The sequence below is a fragment of the Mytilus edulis genome, chromosome 14 (assembly GCF_963676685.1).
Source record: "Mytilus edulis chromosome 14, xbMytEdul2.2, whole genome shotgun sequence".
NCBI classification, from domain to species: domain Eukaryota; kingdom Metazoa; phylum Mollusca; class Bivalvia; order Mytilida; family Mytilidae; genus Mytilus; species Mytilus edulis.
Genome location: NC_092357.1, coordinates 40,651,588 through 40,677,952, shown reverse-complemented (window position 1 = coordinate 40,677,952; position 26,365 = coordinate 40,651,588). Strand labels below are relative to the sequence as shown.

The 26,365-nt window shown below is 33.0% G+C and overlaps 1 protein-coding gene across 2 annotated transcripts in view; it reads left to right on the top strand.

Annotated features, from left to right (window-relative positions):
- Positions 1-22,331, top strand: part of LOC139502699 (putative leucine-rich repeat-containing protein DDB_G0290503) — a 41,855-nt gene extending 19,524 nt beyond the window's left edge. For both annotated transcript variants that reach the window (XM_071292247.1, XM_071292246.1), the window contains 11 exons: positions 2,075-2,194; positions 4,996-5,133; positions 7,894-8,025; positions 8,644-8,769; positions 10,073-10,148; positions 11,669-14,034; positions 15,519-15,596; positions 16,477-16,545; positions 16,994-17,223; positions 18,579-18,806; positions 21,346-22,331. In XM_071292247.1, coding sequence (XP_071148348.1) covers positions 2,075-2,194; positions 4,996-5,133; positions 7,894-8,025; positions 8,644-8,769; positions 10,073-10,148; positions 11,669-14,034; positions 15,519-15,596; positions 16,477-16,545; positions 16,994-17,223; positions 18,579-18,806; positions 21,346-21,555 — 3,773 coding nt within the window. In that variant the 3' untranslated portion in view covers positions 21,556-22,331. The remainder of the gene's footprint in view (positions 1-2,074; positions 2,195-4,995; positions 5,134-7,893; positions 8,026-8,643; positions 8,770-10,072; positions 10,149-11,668; positions 14,035-15,518; positions 15,597-16,476; positions 16,546-16,993; positions 17,224-18,578; positions 18,807-21,345) is intronic.
- Positions 22,332-26,365: the final 4,034 nt, after the last annotated feature.

Here is a 26,365-nt window from a genome sequence, read left to right as displayed (position 1 = left end):
ATTCTGACAGCAAATATCTTGACAATATGATATCAATGAAGGTCATTATGGACATATTACTTTTATAAGGAAAACAAGTTATTTGATAAACAGAAATCATTCTGTTAAAAATAAGTGAACTAAAATTACTTTTATAATGAAAACAAGTTATTTGATAAACAGAAATCATTCTGTTAAAAATATTTGAACTAAAATTACTTTTATGAGAAAAACAAGTTATCTGATAAACAGAAATCATTTTGTTAAAAAATTAAGTGAACTAAAATTACTTTCATGAGGAAAACAAGTTATACAATAAACAGAAATCATGTTATTAAAAATAAGTGAACTGAAATTACTTTTATGAAGAAAACAAGTTATATGATCAACAAAAAAACATGTTGTACTAAAAATCTCTAAGTTTTTTTCATCGTTAGACAACATTACATCAGAATTTCTATAGGATTGATTCTGATTAATTCAATTTTTTATCAAACAATGAAATTCCAGGCTCTAGATTTTTATGCCCCACCTACAATAGTAAAGGGGCATTACGTTTTCTGGTCTGTGGGTCCATTTGTTCGTCTGTCCTTTCGTTCGTCCATTCGTCCATCTGTTTGTCGTGCTTCAGGTTAAAGTTTTTGGTGAAGGTAGTTTTTGATAAAGTTAAAGTCACATCTTCTTGAAACTTAATACACATGTTCCCTATGGTATGATCTTTCTAATTTTAATGCCAAATTAGAGTTTTACCCCCAAATCATGGTCCACTGAACATAGAAAATGATATTGCGAGTGGGGCATCATTGTACTTGGGACATATTCTTGTTTTAAGGTCTGTATCATAATGAAAAAAAAAACAACAATCTCAAAACTGAAAGAAGATTGAGGATTTTAAATCCTTGTATAAATCATAGTCAAAGGAGTAGGTCCAGTAAATAAGACCCCATTTTGGCCCCAAAATATAGCAGTTTTACAAAATTGTCAAAATGTAAACTTTCAGTTATTTATTGGACCTAGTAAGTTGTATTTTATAATAATACATAACATATATATAGGTTTAGGATGAACACTGATGCAGCCACTGTCATTTTTGACAAAAACTATCTGAAAAGTGACATTTTTTGGCATATTTGGTAGATTTTTCGTATTTGAGCTTGAATCGGATCGTTTTTTATGACTAAATCAGTTAAAATCTTTCACATAAAATAATTGATTCAAATGAAATAGACACTTAAGTGTTTAAAAAGTGGTCAAAATCTTTCGTCAGATGAACCTGAAATTTGAGGCCAAAATTGGTCCTTACCGGACCTACTCCTTTGAATGACCTGCCTATGATACATGTATGATATGATCAGAGATCATGTTTTCTGATCTGTCTGTCCAGTATTTGGTTGAAAGATGATTAAAAGAAGTTTGTGGTCGCAACCAAACTTGAAACTTACCTTGTTCACATGTTCATTTTGAATTAAAGTAAACTTAATAACAATTAACATACTAGTGGCCCAGTGGTCTAAGTAGATACTACTGTTGTTACTAGTTAATCAACACTGAGGTTGTGAGTTCGAACAGCCTCGTGCAGCCAGGTGCACTAGACTCCAATCTTAATTTTCTAGGATTGTCAGTTTTCCTATCAAAGGTCAGTGGTTTTATCTGGTCACCCCGGCTTCCTCCACAAATAAAAACTGGCCACCCTAAATAGCCTAAATGTGGTTCTTAAAAGTGGCATTAAAACAACAAAAATAAGATAAAAAAACAACAATAACATACAGTATTTATAATTATTTGTGGGATACCAATTTTCCTGGATTTCAAATTTCAGAGTGTACATTTTCAATGATCTTGTAGGTAGACATTAGCATAGCGAATAAAGTCAAATATATATGAATATATAACTTCTCCTCAATCCTCAAAATATGGTACCCACAAAAGTAAATAAATATACAATATATGCCAACTTAGGATTTTAACCCTGATTTTGTTGTTAACTGAAAATTAAAATGTTATAATGTGAGCAGTGTATATAGTGTCCTATGGACATATATTCTTGTTTTTATATCTTTTGAAAATGGCTTAATAATATGTTATATACTTACAGAAGAGAACCAGAGAGTATGTGGATTTGTACTACCCTATGTTTTTACCATAATACAACAACATGATTCAGACGTCATCAGACCATTACTGTCATTCATCAGGTTTACAGTGGCCAATAATGGTAAGTATAGCTTAAGTCAAGGTCATATAAAATGTCAAGGATATTCCACAAGTCAAGGTCATAACAAATGTCAATGATATTCCACAAGTTAAGGTCATTACAGATGTCAATGATATTCTACAAGTCAAGGTCATTTCACAAGTCAAGGATATTATACAAGTCAAGGTCATTACACATGTCAAGGATAATCAACAAGTCAAGGTCATTACAGATGTCAATGATATTCCACAAGTCAAGGTCATTACACATGTCACAGATATTTCTTGCTAAAATTCTTTTGAGCTACAAGCATTTCAGCATTGAAATTTAGTAGGAAAAAGATTTAGGAATTATAATATTAAATGTATGAAATGAAATGGCAAAAACTGCAAATTGGGTTTAGAAGTAATAGAGAGATTTTAAAATAATTTGTAAGTAGTGTTTTTGTGATAAGATTTTGACATTGAACAAAGGCATATCTATACTATTAAACGAGAAGACCTCATTTTGGGTGTCGCTTCTCTTCTTTCCACAATAAATTAATCATCATGCCTCTGTGTCCTATGGAAACAGTGCATAATCGCATTTGTCATCCATTCATATGATTATTCAGATTGAGTGATTTTGGGTGAAAAACGAGAAAAAAGACGTCCGGATATGTTTCCGTCATTGGGCGAAATTTTAAGTCAGATTAGACTTCCGGTTTGCGTTTTTCTGTATACTTTGAACATACATTAATACTACGAATACAGCACGTGTTTTCTGTCTTATATCCGTCATTGGACGAAATTTAAGTCAGATTAGACCTCCGGGTTGCGTTTTTCTTTTTACTTTGAAACAAATACATATAATACGAATAAAGTGTATTTTCTTTCTGATATCATTTTCAAGTTTACTATCCACGGCAGTCACAGGGTTTATTTAATAGAGAGGGTCTGAATAATATACCAATGACCGCTGTGGATCAATTATTAAACTGAGAATTGACTGTAAAAAGAAAATACACTTTCTGGACGTCTGGAACAAGTGTTTTTAAGATCGAAATTTCAGGATTGACCATTTCGGGATCCGGGATTTTTTTTTTCGAATTTCGGGATGTCGAGATATTTAATTTGTATAATAAATTCAGAACCTCGGGATTTCATGTTTTTAAGCACGGGATATTGGGATCAGGGCCCCTCCGCAGTGGCGGATCCAGAAATTTTCATACGCAGGGGCCCGTTGACTGCCTAAGATGGGCCCGCTCCGATCCCTATATAAGCAACCAATTATTTTCCAGAAAGGGGGGGGGGGCTAAATCCGCCTCTGCCCCGACCCCCCTTTAATGAATGTTCATAATATACAGATAAGCGCTAAAATTATTCATGTGTCATTAAAATTAATAGAGAACAAACAAAAAAAAAAAAGGAAAAAGGAGGAGCCCGGCTAGAAAAACAATTATCCTGTCTCAAATTACCTATGACTTTTGATACCTTTTCTGAAATTCTCAAGTCACTAAATGTTTTACAAAAAAAAAGAAGATGTGGTATGAATGCCAATGAGACAGCTCTCCACAAAGAGACCAAAATGACACCGAACTTAACATTTAAAGGTCACCTTACGGCCTTCAACAATAAGCAAAAGCCGATACTGCATAGTCTGATATAAAAGGCTCCGAAATGACAATGTAAAACAATTCAAATGAGAAAACTAACAGCCTTATTTATGTACAAATATGAACGAAAAACAAATATCACTGAACCACTGAATTACAGGCTCCTGACTGGAATGTTCATAATACATGTACACTAAATGTATGTTCATAATGAAATTAATAGAAAACAAAAATTGGGAATTTTGGAAATAAAGGAGGAGAGTTAAAAAAACATTTTCCTGTACCCAAGTACCTATGACTTTTGATACTTTTCCTGAAATTATCAAGTCATTAAATCTTTTACAAAAATTCTTCCTACAACACTTTACATCCTTTCAAATACGCTCTGAATGCCCGCGATTTCGCGGGTGTGTTCTAGTATATATTTATCTTACCTCCTATACATTTCCAGGAATATGATTGGTTAAAAGCGTCCGCTTGCAAACCGTGTCTATTTGATATTAGGTTAGTAGGGAGGCGGGGCTTATCTCATACACGGTTAGTAGTGGAGTTACGTCCCTTTATATTCCTTATTAGGTAAGAAGGGGGCAGGGCTTATTTCATACACGGTTAGTAATGGTGTTATGTCCCTTTATAAAAAACAAAACGGTACTGAGAAAAAAAATCTTAAAAGTTCCAACAAGTTATTGTTGGCAACTGTTTTTGTAGGATCAATGGAAGTATTTTCTGAGGGCTTACAGTATTGCAGACTTGCTCATTTTGAGAACCACTAGTCTTAATTTCACACGTTAAGATAGTTGGTAAGATAAATTCGTTACATAGTGTGCTAGTGACGTAATACGGTATATATGGGGTCAGTAAATTCCATATGGGGATTCGAGCTTCGCTCTCACCCCATATGGAATTTACTGACCCCATATATACCGTATTAGGTCACTAGCACACTAGATAACTAATAATATATATAACTCGTCTAAACATCAACCCAACAATGTTAGATCTGTATATTTGCTTTCCCAAATTTTTGGTTCTTCCCTCGCGGGGATTCGAACCCATGCTACTGTGATATCGTGACACCAAATCACCTGCACTGCAGCCGTCCCGCTATACCACATGACCACCTGGGCTCTCAAAAAAAAGAGCTTTCGCTGGCCGTGTGTTATATATATATTGTAGCTGACACTTATTCATAACAATTCCAGTTTATTATTTCTTGTTTCTTTTTCAGACAAAAACCAGGAACAAGTAAAAAGATGTGGAGGACTAAATGTGTTATCAGATAAGTTAAACCAGTGTGTAGGGAAACCTATTGACAGACTCTCCATTCAGGTTATCAATACTATTGATGCTTGTATCACAGACAATGGTATGATTTTGTGTGAGGCCGAGAAAAAAAAGATCTGTGTTTCCGGTAACCCGACCGACCCTGTTTTTTAGCCCCGACCCTAACTTTTTTATTGGATCTTCCAAAAAAAAAAAAAAAAAAAAATTTATCAACCGACCCTGTTTTTGACACAGGCTTCTGATAGATGACATAATATTTTTTCTCTCTTGCTTCCTCTTGCATAGAAAGCCAGTAAAACATTTTATTAATGTCAAAAGGTATTCCAAATAGGTTAAAATCCAAGAAATTTGCACAGCAGGTGCTTCAAAAACATTGCAAATGGCACACTTCAGGTTTTTGAAACTAATTACGGATCCGGACTTGGAAAAAACATGATCATTTTCCGGATTTCATTAACGATGTCAAAAAAAAAAAAAAAAAAAAAAAAAAAAAAAGAATTCCGACCTACCGACCCTATTTTTCAAAATGATGTTACCGGAAACACATATCTTTTTTTTTTAGGCCTGATGGATTGGTGTATATGGACTCATAACATTAAATAGTAGACACACATACTTCTGGTGACTAGATATAAAATAAGAAGATGTGGTATGATTGACAATGAGACAACACTCCATAAGAGACCAAATGACACCGAAATTAGCAACTATAGGTCACTGTACTGCCTTCAACAATGAGCATATCCCATACTGCATAGTCTACTTAAGTTTTCTAACAGAAAATCATGTTATTGATTTAAGAGAGAAGAGCTTTTACATGATTTAACTTCTGATCCTTTCAATAAAACCTTTTCAAATAGTATATTGTTTCTCATGACAAAAAAAGAGGGCCAAATTTGATTTTCACAATTCTCACTTATACAGTTCAAGAGTTGTTGCACTTGATTGTTTCAACAGTGACACTTATAAATTGTATAGGATGTCATTATGACACCCACTTGTTTTTTAGCTCACCTGGCCCGAAGGGCCAAGTGAGCTTTTCCCATCACTTTGCGTCCGTCGTCCGTCGTCGTTAACTTTTACAAAAATCTTCTCCTCTGAAACTACTGGGCCAAATTAAACCAAACTTGGCCACAATCATCATTGGGGTATCTAGTTTAAAATGTGTGGCGTGACCCGGCCAACCAACCAAGATGGCCGCCATGGCTAAAAATAGAACATAGGGGTAAAATGCAGTTTTTGGCTTGTAACTCAAAAACCAAAGCAATTAGAGCAAATCTGACATGGGGTAAAATTGTTTATCAGGTCAAAATCTATCTGCCCTGAAATTTTCAGATGAATCGGACAACCCGTTGTTGGGTTGCTGCCCCTGAATTGATAATTTTAAGGAAATTTTGCTGTTTTTGGTTATTATCTTGAATATTATTATAGATAGAGATAAACTGTAAACAGCAATAATGTTCAGCAAAGTAAGATTTACAAATAAGTCAACATGATCGAAATGGTCAGTTGACCCCTTTAGGAGTTATTGCCCTTTTTTGTCCATTTTTAACCATTTTTCGTAAATCTTAGTTATCTTTTACAAAAATCTTCTCCTCTGAAACTACCTGGACAAATTAATCCAAACTTGGCCACAATCATCATTGGGGTATCTAGTTTAAAAAATGTGTGGCGTGACCCGGCCAACCAACCAAGATGGCCGCCATGGCTAAAAATAGAACATAGGGGTAAAATGCAGTTTTTGGCTTATAACTCAAAAACCAAAGCATTTAGAGCAAATCTGACCGGGTAAACTTGTTTATCAGGTCAAGATCTATCTGCCCTGAAATTTTCAGATGAATCAGACGTTCCGTTGTTGGGTTACTGCCCCTGAAATGGTAATTTTAAGGAAATTTTGCTGTTTTTGGTTATTATCTTGAATATTATTATAGATAGAGATAAACTGTAAACAGCAATAATGTTCAGCAAAGTAAGATCTACAAATAAGTCAACATGACCAAAATGGTCAGTTGACCACTTTAGGAGTTATTGCCCTTTATAGTCAATTTTTAACCATTTTTCGTAAATCTTAGTAATCTTTTAGAAAAATCTTCTCCTCTGAAACTACTGGGCCAAATTTAACCAAACTTAGCCATAATTGGGGTATCTAGTTAAAAAAATGTGTCCGGTAACTCGGCCAACAAACCAAGATGGCCGCCATGGCTAAAAATAGAACATGGGGGTAAAATGCAGTTTTTGGCTTATAACTCAAAAATCAAAGCATAAAGAGCAAATCTGACAGGAAGTAAAATTGTTGATCAGGTCACGATCTATCTGCCCTGGAATTTTCAGATGAATCGGATAATCGGTTGTTAGGTTGCTGCCCCTGAATTGGTAATTTTGAGGAAATTTTGCTGTTTTTTTTTTGTTATCTGGAATATTATTATAGATGGAGATAAACTGTTAACAGCAATAATGTACAGCAAAGTAAGAACTAAAAATAAGTCACTATGACCAAAATAGTCAATTGACCCCCTAAGGAGTTATTGCCCTTCATAGTCAATTTTTAACAATTTTCTTAAAATTTGAAGATTTTCAATAACATTTTCCACAGAAAGTACTGTTATAGATAGAGATAATTGTAAGCAGCAAGAATGTTTAGTAAAGTAAGATCTACAAACACATCACCATCATCAAAACACAATTTTGTCATGAATCCATCTGTGTCCATTGTTTAATATTCACATAGACCAAGGTGAGCGACACAGGCTCTTTAGAGCCTCTAGTTTGCATTTTTAACCTTTTTGACAGAAATGCTTGTAAGGTTACACCTGGATGAATTTTATCTTAATATTTTTTATAGTGGAGAATGCGGAAGAAATTGGACGATTAGAGACGGTGAAAACAATGGTCAAATTACTGGATACTGACAAGATATCTCAAGATGAAAAGTTACAAATTGTTGTAACACTTGTCCATGCTGTGGAAATGTCAGGTACTGTTATTACTATCATCTTAATTTTTATGCCCCACCTTTGATAGTAGAAGGGCATTATGTTTTCTGGTCTGTGGTCCGTCTGTCCGTTCATCCGTCCGTCCGTTCGTTCGTTCGTCTGTCTGTCCAGTTTCAGGTTAAAGTTTTTGGTTGAGGTAGTTTTTGATGAAGTTGAAGTCCAATCAACCTGAAACTTAGTATATATGTTCCTTATGATATGATCTTTTTAATTTTAATGTCAAATTAGAGTTCTGACCCCAATTTCACGGTCCACTGAACATAGAAAATATAGTGCGAGTGGGACATCCGTGTACTGGGGACACATTCTTGTTACTTCATCGTTTTATCAAAGTTTACTCAGGGCTTCCTGAACATGTCTGCTAGTACTCAGTGCACGAAAATCTACAGAGGCTCATTATAATACTGTACATACTTAATGCAGGGAGATATACTTCGTGCACTGCATTCAAATAATCTGCATACTCTGTGCAGGATTACCAGAGCTTGTATTCCAGCATTTTATATGAAGACTCAGTTAAATTATCAAGTCTATTAAATAATTTATTTATTTTTAATGTATACACACATAAATGATTTAAATGGAAGTATATTTTGTAGATCAAAACAAAATACATATCTTAGAAGAGTCAGGACTGTTTGCTTTGATGAAGAGCTTGAACGATATAGAATCTGGGGATGAAGAACTCTTTAAAGCTATTAAGTATCTTCTACAATTGTGTACAAGTAAAGTATTAGTTTTATGACAAATTATTGTACAGTATGAAAATCAGATGGGGTAGTATGAGACAACTATACACCAGGACAAAGTTGTCTATATAAAAATGAAGATGTGGTATACTTGTCAATAAGATAACTCTTCACAAGAGACCAAATGACACAGAAATTAACAACTATAGTCTGTACTTTAATAAGCAAAATCTGCACTTTATAGTAAGCTATAAAAGGACAGAAGAATCACAATGTTAACACATCATGCTGATTTGAATATTAGATAAAGTTCTAGATCTTACAATGTATGGTTATGATATTTCCCATTTATAGCATTTTATGCATCTTTTTAATTCTGAAAATATATATACGGAAAAAATATTTAATACATTGTTTTGTTTAGGCTAAGTTTGAACTTTTTTAATGCCCCACCTACGATAGTAGAGGGGCATTATGTTTTCTGGACTGCCTCCGTTCGTCTGTCCTTCCCTCCGTGCCTCTGTTCGTCCGTCTGCTTCAGGTTAAAGTTTTTGGTCAAGGTAGTTTTTGAAGAAGTTGAAGGCCAATCAACTTGAAACTTAATACACTTGTTCCCCATGATATGATCTTTCTAATTTTAATGCCAAATTATAGTCTTGACCCCAATTTCATGGTCCACTGAACATAGAAAATGATAGTGCGAAGTTCAGGTTAAAGTTTTTGGTCAAGGTAGTTTTTGATGAAGTTAAAGTTACATCAACTTGAAACTTAGTACACATGTTCCCTATGATATGATCTTTCTAATTTTAATTCCAAATTAAAGTTTTGACCCCAATTTCACGGTCCACTGAACATAGAAAATGATAGTGCGAGTGGGGCATTCCTGTACTATGGACACATTCTTGTTAATCACTGCATCTGTGTGTTTTTTCAAAAGTGATATTGTTTGAAACTTAACATGACATGGCTATTCTAATCAATTTATCTAAAACAATGTTCTTATCAATCATCTGTAATGGCATCAATTTCTTAAAATAGTACAAATTTTATCAATAATTATGGAATAAAATCTTTGATATTGTGGATTTATTACTATTAGTGGAATAATAAGTTACAGGGGCAACAGTGAACTGAAAATAAAAGTTCAACATAGTACAAGTTTTCTATAGGCATGTATACAAACCCCCAAATCAAATATCAATGAAAAATACAATTTTTACTCAATCTACAAAAATGGTACTTGCGAAAAATAAAAGAACCACAGAAGATTGATATGCAGTTAGTAATCATTGGATATCTAATACAAATTTAAGTAAAGCTGTCATTTTTTTATTGACAGAAAAAACTGAGGAAGAACCACAGAATGAAACTGCAGAAATGCTGGACATATTGAAGAAAACAGAAACCATGCATAAGTAATTTAAAATTTTGTAAAAGAGGAGATTAAATACAGGAAAACCTGTTTAAACTGAACCTCTTCGAGACTAAGATTTTGTTCGGTTTTGGCCGATGTTTGGTTATATCAGATTCACAACGCATACAACTTGATATGACAGTGCTGAAAAACATGTTTGGTTTATACAGGTTTTCGGTTTATGCAGGATTCGGTTTAGCCATGTTTCACTGTACTATCTAATCAAGACAAACCTCACCTTGGAGAGAAAATGAGACAAACAACATTTCATAAAACACTACACAGAAAACTTTAGAATGATCAATACACCCCCACCCCCCCACAATTAAAAAATAATTAGGATGAACTTTGATGATTCAGAAAGGTATCTGTGCAATTCTTGTTCCAAAAGTAACACCCTGTCTGTTTCTCTTTTTGAACTGTTTGTTAATATGAATTATCCCCTTGACAATAAAAAATGTTAGTTGTTATTTCTATTGCTTTTTTTTATTGTTTGTCATCTTATGTATTTGAAGATTTTTTTCGTCAAATAATCGATCACAAATATCATTTGTTTGAAAACGTGTAAGATCTTTTAACAATACCCTGAAATTCAGTACATGACGTCACAAAGTATATATCGTTTTTTAGATATTCTAAAATTAACCGTGCAGTATGCTTTTTGCTATCCACCGTTTTCTCTCTTCCTTCGAAAATATAGTTTAACATGCGACTATCCCTAAATGAATCAAATTTGTTAAAATATACAAATTATTAATATATCCTTGTATGGACCTCATAAAATGGCTATATTTGTATAATATCACTTTGACACGGTATAGATGATCATTCTCTTTTGCCAAAATATATACTGAATAAAATTTATAGCCACATTGGCAAATGAAAGATAAAAAAAGACTATCAAAGAGAAGTAACTCTAACTGCATGTTGTGTTATCTTACTTTTTTAATTGATTGTAAATGGAAGTTTAAACAGATTAAAATAAGCAATGTTGATGTTTTCTGGATTCTATATTTTAATACTGTATTTATTTTATATAGCATTCTTTGTGTAATTTGTTTAATTAATATGATATTGTTTAAAATCACCTGATGTTTAAAGTTAAAATTTGTTATCTTTTATACAACACTGTCTATTATATCATATTTAAGAATTGAATGCTTCTTTTTGTAAATTCATTGGGGTGTAAAAGCGTTGACCGAAGTACATTTTGTATGAAGCGCGGAAACATTCTAAAAATGTGCGCACGGTCAACGCTTTTACAACCCTATGAAGTTACAAAAAGAAGCATTCAATACTTATAATTACATTTTTTTAGCTATGATCAAGAAAAACGAATTTTATATTGTTTTTATTTAATTCACCTGTGCACTTTATTGTGGGACCACGTGTTATCATGAATGAAAAGTTTTATTGAGTGATACAATTGCTTACGGAATAACATGTGATGTGCTGTTAGCTAATCAGAATAAAATATTATAATGAAACATACATCTAATGTAATTATTTATATTTAAACAGGAACAGTGGCCTATTGCTTCTCCATAAAATCAATGAATTGTCTGATCGACTCCAATCATTTGAGGAAGAAAGTGCCCGCGAGTTCCAGCAGGTGACATCTCCCGTATCATGTTCTTCAGAATATCATGTAAATGATTTGAATAATAACTCAAGAACTATGCATCAAAATTTAGAAAGCAAGAGAGTATTGCAGTTTCAGAATTCCATCGAGACCCCAAATAAATATGGCATGTCTGTAAATTGTTTGTCAAGAGCATCAACTCCCTGTAGTGAATTTAAAAGGAATAAGATTCATCTTATGTCTGAAAATCAAGATCTTCAGGGGAACCACCTAAATGGCTTCGTTCAGAGAACACCGTCCAAGCTGTATATGATTCAAGGTACGGGGAATGAAATGGTTTCATCAAATATGTATCAGACTTTGCAAATTAATCCACAAAATTGTCACCAGGCTGTTAATGAAAATTTTACACCAATAAAAAGTTTTCGTAGTGGAAATATTTACATGGATGGTTACAGCAGAATGCATGATTTGGTTCATTCTCCAAATAATGTGGATAATCCAACATTGCTAAGTCGTTTCAAATCAATACCTAATTCCAAAGCCATATATTTAGATAATATTGGTGGTCAGACAAACCATTATCCACCTAATTATGCAAGCAATTTGAGACAGAATCAGAATCATATTGTTGAGAATAATCAGTTATCCCGAAATGGAAATGAAAATATTAAAAATGCGTACTATAACGAAGTTGAGTTGTCACGTTTGAAGCCAACTATTGAATCTGATTTAAATTTAGAACAAAGAGAGTATCAGCAATACCTTAACGATTCAGTTCAGTGCCAACGTCCTGATGATAATTTTGCAATTAGAAGTCTAGATGATAGTTTTGTTGCCCGAGTCCTTGACAACAGTTCAGTAGTCAGGATACCAGATAAAAGTTTTTCAGGCAGAAAACAAGGAAAAAATTTAATCTTAAAAGATTCAGATAACAACTTGCCAATTCCTGTTATAGGACGAGGACAACAGACAACAGACTCTCATGTTCAATCATTTGGTACAGGTCAAAGCTATCAACATATGAATGAGAAAGGAGACGACTCTTACGACATTGAAGCTAATTGTGCCGTGAGAAATTTAAAGGAAGTTTTTGATTATGATCATAAAAGTGGTGTTATTTCTCAGTTCAGTTGCCATGACAACACTGCTAAAGCTAAATCAACGAAGCAATATTTTGAAAATCCACATATCGCATATCAGAATGTTACAAATGACAAGGATGGTAAATTGGATGACATACGACATAAAACACAAAGAAAAGAAAACGACCTTGAACTCCAGTCAGCCAATATGGACGGGCATCTATACTTGGTGGAATCAATAAGACATATTGAAAAATCAGGTATCAAAATTGATATCAATAACAATTTGACAAACCCAGATGATAAAAACATTACGAAAGACTTTAAACAAAAGACAAAAGACGCTAGTTTTGGTCAAAGTTCACATTCAGAAAACAAATTAAATGAGCAAGAGTCTGTTTTCCTTCAAGGAAAACAAGAGAAAAGTAGATCAATTACAAAACCAAAGAAATATGAAATAAGGATAATAGAATCAGAACCAAAAGATAAAGAGAAGGCAGTTGAAGTCGAAATGTTGTTAGATAGGGAATCTAATGGTAAAAACATTCGAGAAAGTTGTCATAGTGATAATTCTCAGGGTCAAGGACAAGACAATTTCCAAGAACATAACCAAAATAATACTAGTCTGGAAAGAGAACAAGGAAGCAATTCATCTAAGAGTAAGATGCTTGAAAAAGTAGAAGAAAGATTACCCTTACAGAATACTGAACCAAATGGTACCACACCAAGGCAAAGTCAAACTCAGTTTAAAAGTAAATCGAATGGTACCACACCAAGGCAAAGTCAAACTCAGTTTAAAAGTAAATCGAATGGTACCACACCAAGGCTTAGACAAACTCCTTTAAAGAGGTCTGAAAACATTGATTCTTCAGCATGCCCAGAGGAAAGAAAAGTAACAGATTTAGGAAATGATGCATCTTTGTCTCTTAGTGTCAGAAAACAGAACAACAGCAATGCTTTTGATGATGACAAATTCATCAAACCAGTAGGTAGACCATTGAGGCCCAAGACAAAAACATCTGTAAGGAAAGCAGAACCGTTCTGGAAACGTTCCTCTTATGGATATGACTCCGATTCAGATTGTTTAAGTTCTGGGGATGAAGGCTCAGTGTTTGATAAAGAATTGGTTCAAACAGCAAGACATAGCGTACAGCCATGTGGTAGTAGGAACAGTTTTCTGCCGTTGACACCCATTCATAGAAGAATTGCACCAGGTTCTGGTAAGAAATTTAAGTATGAGAGTAGCATGACAATTTTTGTTGAAATTGACAGTATTGTGGATTATTTATTATTTGTTGGATAGTTTAGTTTGTGTTTTAGGTAAATAGATATAGGAAGATGTGGTGTGAGTGCCAATGAGACAACTCTCCATCCAAATAACAATTTAAAAAAAGTAAACCATTATAGGTCAATATACGGCCTTCAACACGGAGCCTTGGCTCACACCGAACAACAAGCTATAAAGGGCCCCAAAATTACTTATGTAAAACCATTCAAACGGGAAAACCAACGGTCTAATCTATATAAAATAAAAAAACAGAAAACGAGAAACACGTATAAATTACATAAACAACCGACAACTACTGTACATCAGATTCCTGACTTAGGACAAAACCATATATTGAAATGGGCAACAAGGAAAAAAAAATTTAAAGTCTTGACTTGTATTAAGATTTTGGTAAAACCATGAAATCATCTATCCAGGAAAAAATACTATTTTTAAATTTGGTAATGAAATAAATAAAACAGCAGATTGATACGTCTAATATTTAAGAATGAGTCTTCAAAACCATAAAAACAGATAATTGACTTTTTTTCAATTTGAAACAGGCTATTGGTTTTTATGACCAAAATCATATACATGTACTTCATATATATGTTGTATTGCTTATTTAATCAAAAAAAATAATGACTACACCCTTTTTTTAAGAATTTATATAAAACAATTTACTAAAATGACAGAACAAATACTTTTGAAGTTGATGAAACAGAAATAGACCATAGCATTTGAACACATCTTAAGGTGGCTCGGGCCTATTCGAAGTTTCTATCAGAAGTGCCGTATTTTTGGTTATTTTATTCTTTAAACAAAATGAATCAAATTAATCGAAAAAAAATAGGGGGTCACGGACACTTTAAGCTCAAAATTTTACTTTTAAACAGGTATGTACAAGGGGCCATTTTTCAATGAAATGATAGGGAAAATAGAGGTGTTGACATATTTTTATCGGACTATCAAAAAAACGTTCTATGACAATTGGTCCAAAACTGTAATATGGAAAGCTGGAATATAGCTTCAAAGAATGAGCCAATAAAAAACAGGTCACCGATAAGGAAAAAAAATTATTTTGCCTTAAAACCCAAATGTTGGCCGGAAAATTGTGAAAATGGTTGAAATGTCATTTTGACCCTTTAACAAATACGGATAATAACGAAAATATTCAAAAAGTCACATAACAACAATGATTTAACATTTCTAATCAATCAAAATATTTAGAAAAATTATGTCAAATTTACGACAAATACTTTTGTAATTCATGCGTGAAATTATGCGCAGTCGAATAGTCCCGAGCCACCTTAAGGAGGCAACATCAACATGATTTAGGGAAGACACAAGAAACATGGGGGTATATTCTTCTTTTTTTTAAATTATTTTACAATTTGAATACTAATATTATAATTTGATTTGATATTTACTTTCCAGGGAGTCTGTCCACCAAAAATACAAGAGTGTTGAATATAAAACCATGCAGAGATCAGCAATCTGTTTGTTCATCCCCAGGTAAAGTGATATTTTATAGACATGGTATATATACAGTATTGTGGATTCATTATTATTTGTTGGATACCAATTTCTTCAATTTTGTGGTAACCAGGAAACCACGATTTCAAATGTCTTAACAAATTACATACTTTCTATAGGAATTTATGCAGACTTTTGAAAAACCACGAATTCAAATACCCAAGAAAATGCAAGTTTTCTTTAATCCATGAAAATTGGTGAATCCACAGTAATGAGTATATAGAGAAAGTTATAAGTAACATTATATTGGTTGGTTGATGACTGCTTAATATCTCCATCAATGTTCAAATGATGTGATGTAAACAATCATATATATATATATATATATATATGCAATTATATGGCCTTCAATATTTAAAAAAAACTCTGCTTTTTACAAGACAAAGATACTCATTGTTAGAACTTTAGTATGCTAGCTCACACATTATACTAACCCAAAGCTTACTGATATTTGCTTTCACCCCTTATTCTTTGGTTCTTGTCATAAATTTTTGTCTCCTTGACAACAAAGCTTGAATGTTTCAAATTGAATAATGTATATATTTTTTGTACTTTTGTTCAGCAAATTTCCAATACATTCAGCCATGAGATTTATTTATATTAAAAGTTCATTTGCTTGTCCAAACACAATCAAATATCTGGCATTTGTTTGCACTCTCACTCGTAGAATTTTTGCCAGACTTTTATAAATAAAAAAAACATTGATAGTGAAAAGATTGAAAATAAGTGCTAAACAACTTTTCTTATAGGAGTCATACCCCTTGGAAATGTAAATTATCTTCAGCTATTCTTGATATTTTCTTAACTTTATGAAGTTTAAAACATGTTAAAGTTTCCACTTTTGTTTTTTTTATTTCAGGATCATCATACACAGATACCAGTATTTCTTCCAGTTCACCTACAAATTCACCTGAGAGGAGTTGTCCGGGTAGTTATAATACATGTTTTATGCATTCTTTTTTTTCACACAAGATGCTATTAAAAATGGTATCAGTGTGGGGAGGGAAATTATAAATTTTAATGGAATTGCTCTCACGACGCTCTATGTATGTGCTATATATCCAGACAGAATAAAAGATATATTTATTGCAATCTGATTAATGATAAACAATTTGTGTGTGTGCATACGCTTTCTGTAAAAAAAAATAATAGTGGCTAGGTTTCTAGTATATATATTTAGGGTTGTCTGTTCTTCAATTTTTGCAGTTTCACAAACAATCACTTTTTAATTTGTATTTAGTCGAAAAATAGAGTAAAAGACCAAATTGGTTTTGAACTCTCTTTAAAAGAATGAAGAACAAAATGAGGGATACAACCAGGAACAGTATTGCATGTTAATGGACTTAAATTGATATGTTTAATTTTATCATTTTTAGGGTGTATTGGTGTAAAACTGAACAGTCGAACATTCAACATAGTTTTAGAAACCAGTTCTTTTACTTGTCCAAGTCATCGAGGTATCAGACAGCTTGAGAGACAGTACATCAAAAGTTTACCTCCCAACACCTCTAGCAAAGTGAAGAGGAAACCAGTATTACCAATGACAGGGAACCAGAAGAGAGGACTGGAAGTTTATGACTTCAGTAGTGATTCTAATGATGGAGAGGTATGTATATATAAAAAGTAAAATCACAAAAATACTAAACTCAGAGGAAAATCAATTTGGAAAGTCCATAATCACATGGCAAAATCAAATAACAAAACGCATCAAAAACGGATGGACAAGAACTGTCATATTCCTGACTTGGTACAGGCATTTCCAAATGTAGAAAATGGTGGATTGAACCTGGTTTTATAGCTAGCTAAACCTCTCACTTGTATGACAAACGCATCAAATTCGCTGTACATATATTTTTTTGAAGAATGTGCAAAAATGTGTGATTAATTGTTCACAGTAATAAAAACCTCACAATTATTTTGGAATTTAATGTATTATAAATAAAGGCAATATCAGACACATCCAAATTTTCTGAGATTGTGTAACAAGTTTAGTGAAAGTCCTGTTACAAATTTAGTCAGAATCGGTGATTGAAATACATATCAAGTGTTCATACTTTGTTTCAACAAGTATCTGACAATGCACCATACTACTTTTCTGTTTCAAAGATCTTTCAGGTTCCTCTGGTTTTATGCCAATGATAAACACCTTTATAAAGATGGAAGGCTGGAGTTTGATTGGCTACAACAATCCAACAATAGAGCAGAAAACATGAATAGGTCTTAAATACAGCGAGAAAATCCCACACCCATGAAACAGGTTTAGCTGCCCTAAACACAATTGTGTGCTGGTTCCGCGGAAATGAACATTACACATTTGGTTACATTTGTGGTTTTGTGGCTGCTTCATTTCCCCACATTTCATATAATTCATATCAAAAGTTGTGTGACATGTCAGAAAATTCAACAAAGTATGTAGCAGAGTGTGAAGATTGATTGACTGCCCTGCAGCAAATATTTTATGCATGTTCAGGACAATTGAGTGTGCAGACAAGACAGTACATGCTTATCCAGTGGCAGGCTAGAGTCTTCTAAATTCTATAAAGCTTTAATGTTCCTAATACCTGAGATGAGAAATTTTTTTGTTTGTTTAATAGATAGCTAATTCCTTGAAATTATTATGTAGCATTAATTTTGTGAATATCAAGTAAAATGACAAAAATACTGAACTCTGAGGAAAATTCAAAACATAATGTCATCAAATGGCAAAATCGATAGATCAAACATACCAAACAAATGGATAACAACTGTCATATTACTCACTTGTTACAGGCCGTGTTGAAAATAGTACCTTAAACCTGGTAAACATTGTAGCTTAACCTCTTACTTGTATGACAGTCGCATACATTTCCACACAGAAATTTAAGTTTATGTAACTCCAAAGAACCCAAACAATTTTCGATAACAGTCCATGATATAAATTAGAAGGTATATTACTAACATGTTTAAATTTAACACTTCCAGCTTACCCCTCCTGAGAGAATGAGGGATGATCTGACTATTCCAAGTCAAATAAGACAGGTTTTTAATGGAAAGAGACGTAGAAGAGTTTCTTTCACTGAAGAGGAGATTCGAAATTTAGTGAATGGAGTTAACAGTTTTGGGAAGAGTTGGGCATTGATTCTTCAGAATTTTGAATTTCATGAATCTAGAACTCAGGTTGACTTAAAGGACAAATACAGAGGAATTGAGGTAAGATTACTGTTGGTTACTATAGGTAGCTTAACTATAATATAGGGTTATCTTCATCTTGCTTTGTCAAAATGAGCAAATCACTTCAGAGAAGCAATAATATTCCAAGTAAAAAGAGTTGAGCAACAAATATTTTTAATTTTATATTTCAAAAACAATTTATACTTCAAAACAAAGCAATAAATAAATTATTGTTCATAAAAATTATTTATAGGGTTCAAATTTTGCTTGAATATTTTTTTTTAAAGATTTATATTACCAACTTCAGAAAGTTTTAATTTACTGTTTTAATGCGCTCGCTTTAGGCTGCACTAAGCGTTACCCTTGACCATCCTTTAGTCCATCTCATTTTTGTTTCCACAAACTTAAGGTTTTTTTCCCAAAATTTTATGAAACTTGTACACAATGCTATGTACTAAATTTTGAAACATAGTTTGCATTTGGTCTGTGAGCCCTATACTTTGTTCTAGAGTTATGCCCCTTTATAACTTGAAAAGTTATCAAAATAAATATTCATACCTGCCAACTTTCACCATTTAGGCGTGTACTACACGATTTTGACCCTCTGTCCCGATTACACGATCGTGATCGTGAAAATAGCCAAAAAACACGATTTTAGTAAAATTTACACGAAAAATATTTTTGTTCCCGATTTTGAACTTTAGAAAGTTTTCCCAAGGGAGACAAATCGTGTCTGACAAATTTCATCCAATCAAAATTTAGTGGTCACGCATTCACCAGTTGATTAATGTCGGCATAGTAAACAATCAAAGAATCGAAATTTTGAGTTGTTTTTTTTTTGCTTGGGTGTTAAATTTATAAAAATTGGAATCATGATGGGCGAGTTATCACTTGCAAAATAGTTCTGTCACCGCCTAAGAAAAAAAAGCGTGTTGCTTCGTGCAAATACTTAGAGAAATGGGAGAATGATGTCAAGTACAGGGGCTGGTTGTCTAAATCAACGTTAGGATTGTCACATGCCTTTTGTAAAGTTTGCAACAGAGACTTTAAAGTTGACCACGGTGGCCTTAATGATGTCTCCAAACATTCTAGTACTGCTTGTGATATTGATCTATATAATATATGAGGGTTTGGATGGGGTTAAATGATTAAAGAATATAATGCCCTTAAAAAATTAAGATAAGGGAATAACGGGCAAAAAAAATGAAAATTGGAGAAATGAGGGTTAAATTTTTCGAAGATTAGAGAAAAAAGAGGTTAATTTTTTGACGATTAGAGAAAAAAGGGGTGAAAATTAAATGTTTACAGAACAACAGACCCCCCCCCCCCCCCCCCCCCCCCCCATTGCAGACCCTCATATATTGTTGTTTTTTTTGTTATTTTAAAATTATTAAAATTATTACTTTTTTTTTTATTTCTTGACAATGTATCAGACAATCATAAAGTCATCTTACTGGTGTTTATCTCAACAAAAAGAATACAACAATCAAACAATTTAAAAAAAGATAGGTTATAATAGCATCTTCAACTATCACCCCCAAAAAAGAAGTATGTCAGACACTTTTAGGAGCCAAATCATCACACGAAAAAATGCCGCGAAAAATTCTACCCTCAAAAATGGTGCCGCGCACAAAAACCCCCATGGCCATTTTCAAAAGTTGGCAGGTATGAATATTTCTGTAATCTCACTACAGTTTGTTTGATCTATTTAAATGAAGTGATAGCCATGACCGTCTTTTTATCCAACTAGTTTTTCATTTCCACACTCTATCTTTAGTTTTTCATATTTTTAAGCCTCATTATAACTTAGAATATTGCAAATTTTTAAGTTTCTGCTCTCTGACTAAAGATGGTACCATTCAAATTTTATGAGGTTCAAATTCTATTATCTCCCTTTAGCATGTTGAATGAAGATTATATATATTCCTTCACTCACATTCTCTGATAATGTTCTTTAACATTTCATTAATATCTGTTGATCTTGGAACTAATTTTGAGGGGTTATGAAAAAAAGACAGAGAGTTGGCAAGGAAATTCCTTTATAGAGAATAATAGAAAAAAAATAGAGAAACATACACACTAGATAATGGTAGGGTAGTGAAACATAAACAATAGAGAATAGTGGGCCAAAAAAAATAGAATAGAGAAGAAAAGCTTAAGGTGGTACCCAACACATTCACTGAAATTTGTTTGGCTCGTTTAATTTTCATAAAATTTTGACAAATGATTTACATTGACCCTATGACAAAAATATAAAAATTTCCAAAAATTTGAACCAACCGTTTTATCAGAAAAATTACACTGGTTATATAGCAATTTGACAAACACTAATTTTGATCATTGAGAAGCTTAATATTCCTTTAACAACACAACGTAATTAAAACGTTTAGCTGATTTTACAGAGTTATCTCCCTGTAGTGTTAGGTACCACCTTAATGGGGAAAAAACAGAAATTAATGACCCACTATCTACACCCACTTGTATAAATCTTAAGAATGATAGAAAAACATTAATTTTATTGATGCATTAAAAACAAACATTATTTTAAAAAATCAGTACTTTGTTCATGTCTTTACAGAAAAAGTCAGGTATAATAAGATCTACTCCAAAACCAGGGAGAGGAAAACCATTTTCAATGTGTGAAGATCGTAGATTATTACGTGGTGTAAAGCAACATGGATATAATTGGAAAACTATTTTAGGATCCTCTACTTTTTCTAAAGAGAGAACAAGTGAAGATTTGAGAAATAGATGGAGAACACTTCACAGAAAACATATGAAATTGTAAAGATATTGTCACATGTTGTGTCTGCCAATATAAACAGTTGTATAGAGAATTTTTGTGTTAATGAGAATATGGTTGTATCTTTATAAAGAGGGTGTTATAAACGACTACTTTTATGCATGGGGGTTTCATGCATAGTCTTAAACTGTAAAAACTTAAAAATTAATTTAAATGATTTTTTTAACTTTCAGAAAAATATTAAGAATAGTTCGGAAATTCATACTAGACCATAGTTTAGACACAAATCAGATACTATTTTACCAGTTCAATAAATCAGACTACACAAAGTAACCAAAAATACTGTAATAGTTAAAACTTACATTCAAGTCAATGGTCCAGACTTTTCTCGACATGATTATGGTAATTTAGGACCAGAAAACCAGAATCTTTTATTTCAAAGTGTCAAGTTGATACTGGAAGTCACAACATATAATAATCCTGTATCAACTATTCTATTATATGAACTTAATTTAATTTCGTACCTGGAATTTCCAGTGAATTGATCAGCAAAATAACAGATTACGAAAAAAAATAACTATTTTACGTACATTTAGCGACCATTAGAAATTGTGACAGAAAAAAGGAAAGATGAAATTTGGTAAAAAATTAAACTATATTTATAAGATTAATGTTTCTTAGAAGAAGAAAAAAATAATCAGTAAACAAGCATCTACATTATTTATGAATCCATTCTTAGAGGTTTTGTTAAGCCACATTGTGATATTGTTATGCTATTATAGATTATATTTATTCTTCAATATTAAAATTTTGAATTTTAATTTTAAAGTTATTTATGAGCTGTCTCGCGTCTGTTTGTTGGCTAATATAAAAAAATGATGTGGTGTGATTGCCAATGAGGCAAGTCTTCACAGGAGACCAAATGGCATAAAAATAAACATCTGTAGGTCACGGTATGGCCTCCAATATTGAGCAATGCCCATACCACATAGTCAGCTTTAAAAGGCCCTGAAATGACAAATGACATGTAAAACAATTTAAAAGAGAAAGCTAACAGCTTAGTTCATTTTTGGAAAGTTTGCTATAGCTTGCTATTGCTACTTTTCTTAGGCGTCGGCCCCAAACTTCCGGTTGACAGATTATCGCAATATATTCTGCTCCGAGATAGTGTAGTACTAGTGTCTGAGTTCTGATACTTGGAAGATTCTTTTAAAATTTTAAGTTACTACTGTTTTGACTGAAAAGATTACAGCTTGACTAAAAAAGAAATGAATGTTCACCGACGATTCAGATGAATTTAACTTCATTTTAAAAATGAGTATCACAAACACTACTTCGCGGATCTGCCATGCGCTGAAGAGAAAATCACAAGAAATCTACGCGAGATTGCATTTTCATTCATTCATGAATATTTCATGAATGAACATTTTCCCGCTCTACTTTTACCTGTTTACTATATGTACGTACGTAAACGTGGTAAAATCCCGAGAGTATCGAAAGAATCGGGAATGACTGATTAAAATGCAAGAACAAGTTGACATTTTGACCAAGCCGTCGGATAATTGAAAAGTGATAAGTGATATAAACAAAACATAGGTGAAAGAATATAAAATACTCGATAATTAAAATAAAATTATATGTCTAACGTCTCACGCCAAGGACGAGTAAAGGTAAATACCGGATTTGATAAAAAAAAATAAATTGAAAAATACATTGTTTTTATCTAAACATCGATCGGAAGATTTTGATGCCAAAAATCATTTGAAAACTTAATTCCGTTATTTAAATACTTATTGTTTCACATTCCAATGTGGATATAAGGAACTTTACTCGTTCAGCATGCTCAAGTGGATCAAACTGACAGCAGAAAAACATTGACCAAACGCCAGTTCTTCTTCAGTCTTCTTCCAATAATTTACATCGTACCACTGGTGTATTATTGTAAATTCGTATCATATAGCATCCGTATTAAAAGCAACCGAGTCAGCATCTACTTCTTCGAATATTTTAGCTCAGGGTATCAAGACAAGTTCTGTAGAAATGATTAATGATGTGTGCCTTTTGGCTCAAATGGCTGCATTTTCACCTCAAACTTTAGATAGATTACATACAAACTTGTGCATCTGGAAAAGTTTTAAGGCATACCATGCCCTGTATAAATAGATTTCAATTGCTTTGTCATCCAAACACAGAGGCAATGATTACCGTAATATATCAAATCAAATGGCTTCAAACAAAATTCTCAAATGTTATTTACTCATAAGACAATGCTTAATTTCACAACAGCAACTAAAATGTGTTACAGGTTATAAGCACCTCTATGAATCTAGTGTATATAACTTTTTTATTCCTGTGGTCATACTGCTGTTGTTATGCTCCCACCGTATTGAGTTTTATCCTTGTTCTGCTGTAAGTATGTACGTCCTTCCCTTACTTGTACGTACATGTACCTCCGTACATCCCAAAATTCGTTTCTGTTCTCTTACTTTAGTTTGCCTGAACCAAATTGTATGAAACTTATACGCAATGCTTATAACCACAATTCACCAGTCAGGTTTGAATTTTAGTTGCGTCACTTTTACCATTCTAGCGTTTTATGCTACTTTACAAATAGGAAAGTTTCTGGAAATTTTAGTTTCTGAACTCTAACTTTAGTTTGTCTTAACCAAATGCTATGAATCTTATACACACTGCTCATTACCATAAACATTGATCAAGTTTGAATTTTGGTGGCGATAGTTATACCATTTTAGAGTTATGCCCCTTTACATATGTAAGAAATTGCTGAATATTTTCGTTTCAGTTATCTAACTTTAGTTCGCTCAACCAAATGTTATAAAACTTATACATTGTAATACTTTTAACAATAAAACAAAGATCAAGTTTGAATTGTGGTGGAGTAATTTTTACTGCTCCAGGGTTGTGCCTCGTTACAAATGGAACCAGATGCTCCGCTGGGCACATCTTTATACGACCACAGAGGTCTAAACCCTGAACAGTTGGGGCAAGTATGGACACAACATTCAAGCTTGATATAGCTCTGAATTTGGATTGCGATCAAATTTTTGACATAATATATAGGTTTCTGACACAAAACAAATGTCAGGATCTTACAAATCTATTGCGCAAAACTGTGTAATTAGAATGTATACACAATGCTTATTACCCCATAACTCAGATCAAGTACACATTTGTGTAGCCTCACATTTACAGTTCTTGAGTTGTGACCCTTTATAACATTAATGCTAGCGGGGGCATCATTTGTGTCCAATGGAACGTTCCCTATTTTTGATAAAAGCCTTTAACAGATTTCTGTATATTTCAATATTTTAGATCTACAGTTTTAGGTTGCAATAGAAAATATCAAAACTTTTTATGACAAACATAAAAAAGTGATTTTTGATAATTACTGACGAGACAATGGTTTAGTTTAAAACATCCAAGCTGTGATGAAATACATTTTTGAAATAATACACGTCTATAACCTTTTGAGAATAATACACAGCTACAGTTGCAAACTTTCCAGAGGTGCTATCCAGCACTTTGATTAGCTCACCTGGCCCAAAGGGCCAAGTGAGTTTTCCCATCACTTTGCGTCCGTCGTCTGTCGTCGTTAACTTTTACAAAAATCTTCTCCTCTGAAACTACTGGGCCAAATTAATCCAAACTTGGCCACAATCATCATTGGGGTATCTAGTTTAAAAAATGTGTCCGGTGACCCGGCAAACCAACCAAGATGCCATGGCTAAAAATAGAACATAGGGGTAAAATGCAGTTTTTGGCTTATAACTCAAAAAACAAAGCATTTAGAGCAAATCTCTCCGGGGTAATATTGTTTATCAGGTCAAGATCTAACTGCCCTGAAATTTTCAGATGAATTGGACAACCCTTTGTTGGGTTGCTGTCCCTGAATTGGTAATTTTAAGGCAATTTTGCTGTTTTTGGTTATTATCTTGAATATTATTATAGATAGAGATAAACTGTAAACAGCAATAATGTTCAGCAAAGTAAGATCTACAAATAAGTCAACATAACCGAAATGGTCAGTTGACCCCTTTAGGCGTTATTGACCTTTAAAGTCAATTTTTAACCATTTTTCGTAAATCTTGGTAGTCTTTTACAAAAATTTTCTCCTCAGAAACTACTGGGCCAAATTAATCCAAACTTGGCCACAATCATCATTGGGGTATCTAGTTTTAAAAATGTGTCCGGTGACCTGGCAAACCAACCAAGATGGCCTCTATGGCTAAAAATTGAACATAGGGGTAAAATGCAGCTTTTGGCTCATAACTCAAAAACCAAAGCATTTAGAGCAAATCTGACAAGGAGTAAAATTGTTTATCAGGTCAAGATCTATTTGTCCTTAAATTTTCAGATATATCGGACAACCTGTTGTTGGGTTGCTGCCCCTGAATTGGTAATTTTATGGAAATTTTACTGTTTCGGGTTATTATCTTGAATATTATTGATCATTATTATAGATAGAGATAAACTGTAAACAGCAATAATGTTCAGCAAAGTAAAATTTACAAATAAGTCAGCATGACTGAAATGGTCAGTTGACCCCTTTAGGAGTTATTGCCCATTATAGTCAATTTTTAACCATTTTTCGTAAATCTTAGTTATCTTTTACAAAAATTTTCTCCTCTGCAACTACCATGCCAAATTTTACCAAACTTGGCCACAATCATCATTGGGGTATCTAGTTTAAAAAATTTGTCCGGTGACCCGGTCAACCAATCAAGATGGCCGCCATGGCTAAAAATAGAACATAGGGGTAAAATGCAGTTTTTGGCTTATAACTCAAAAACCAAAGCATTTAGAGCAAATCTGACTGGGTTAAATTGTTCATCAG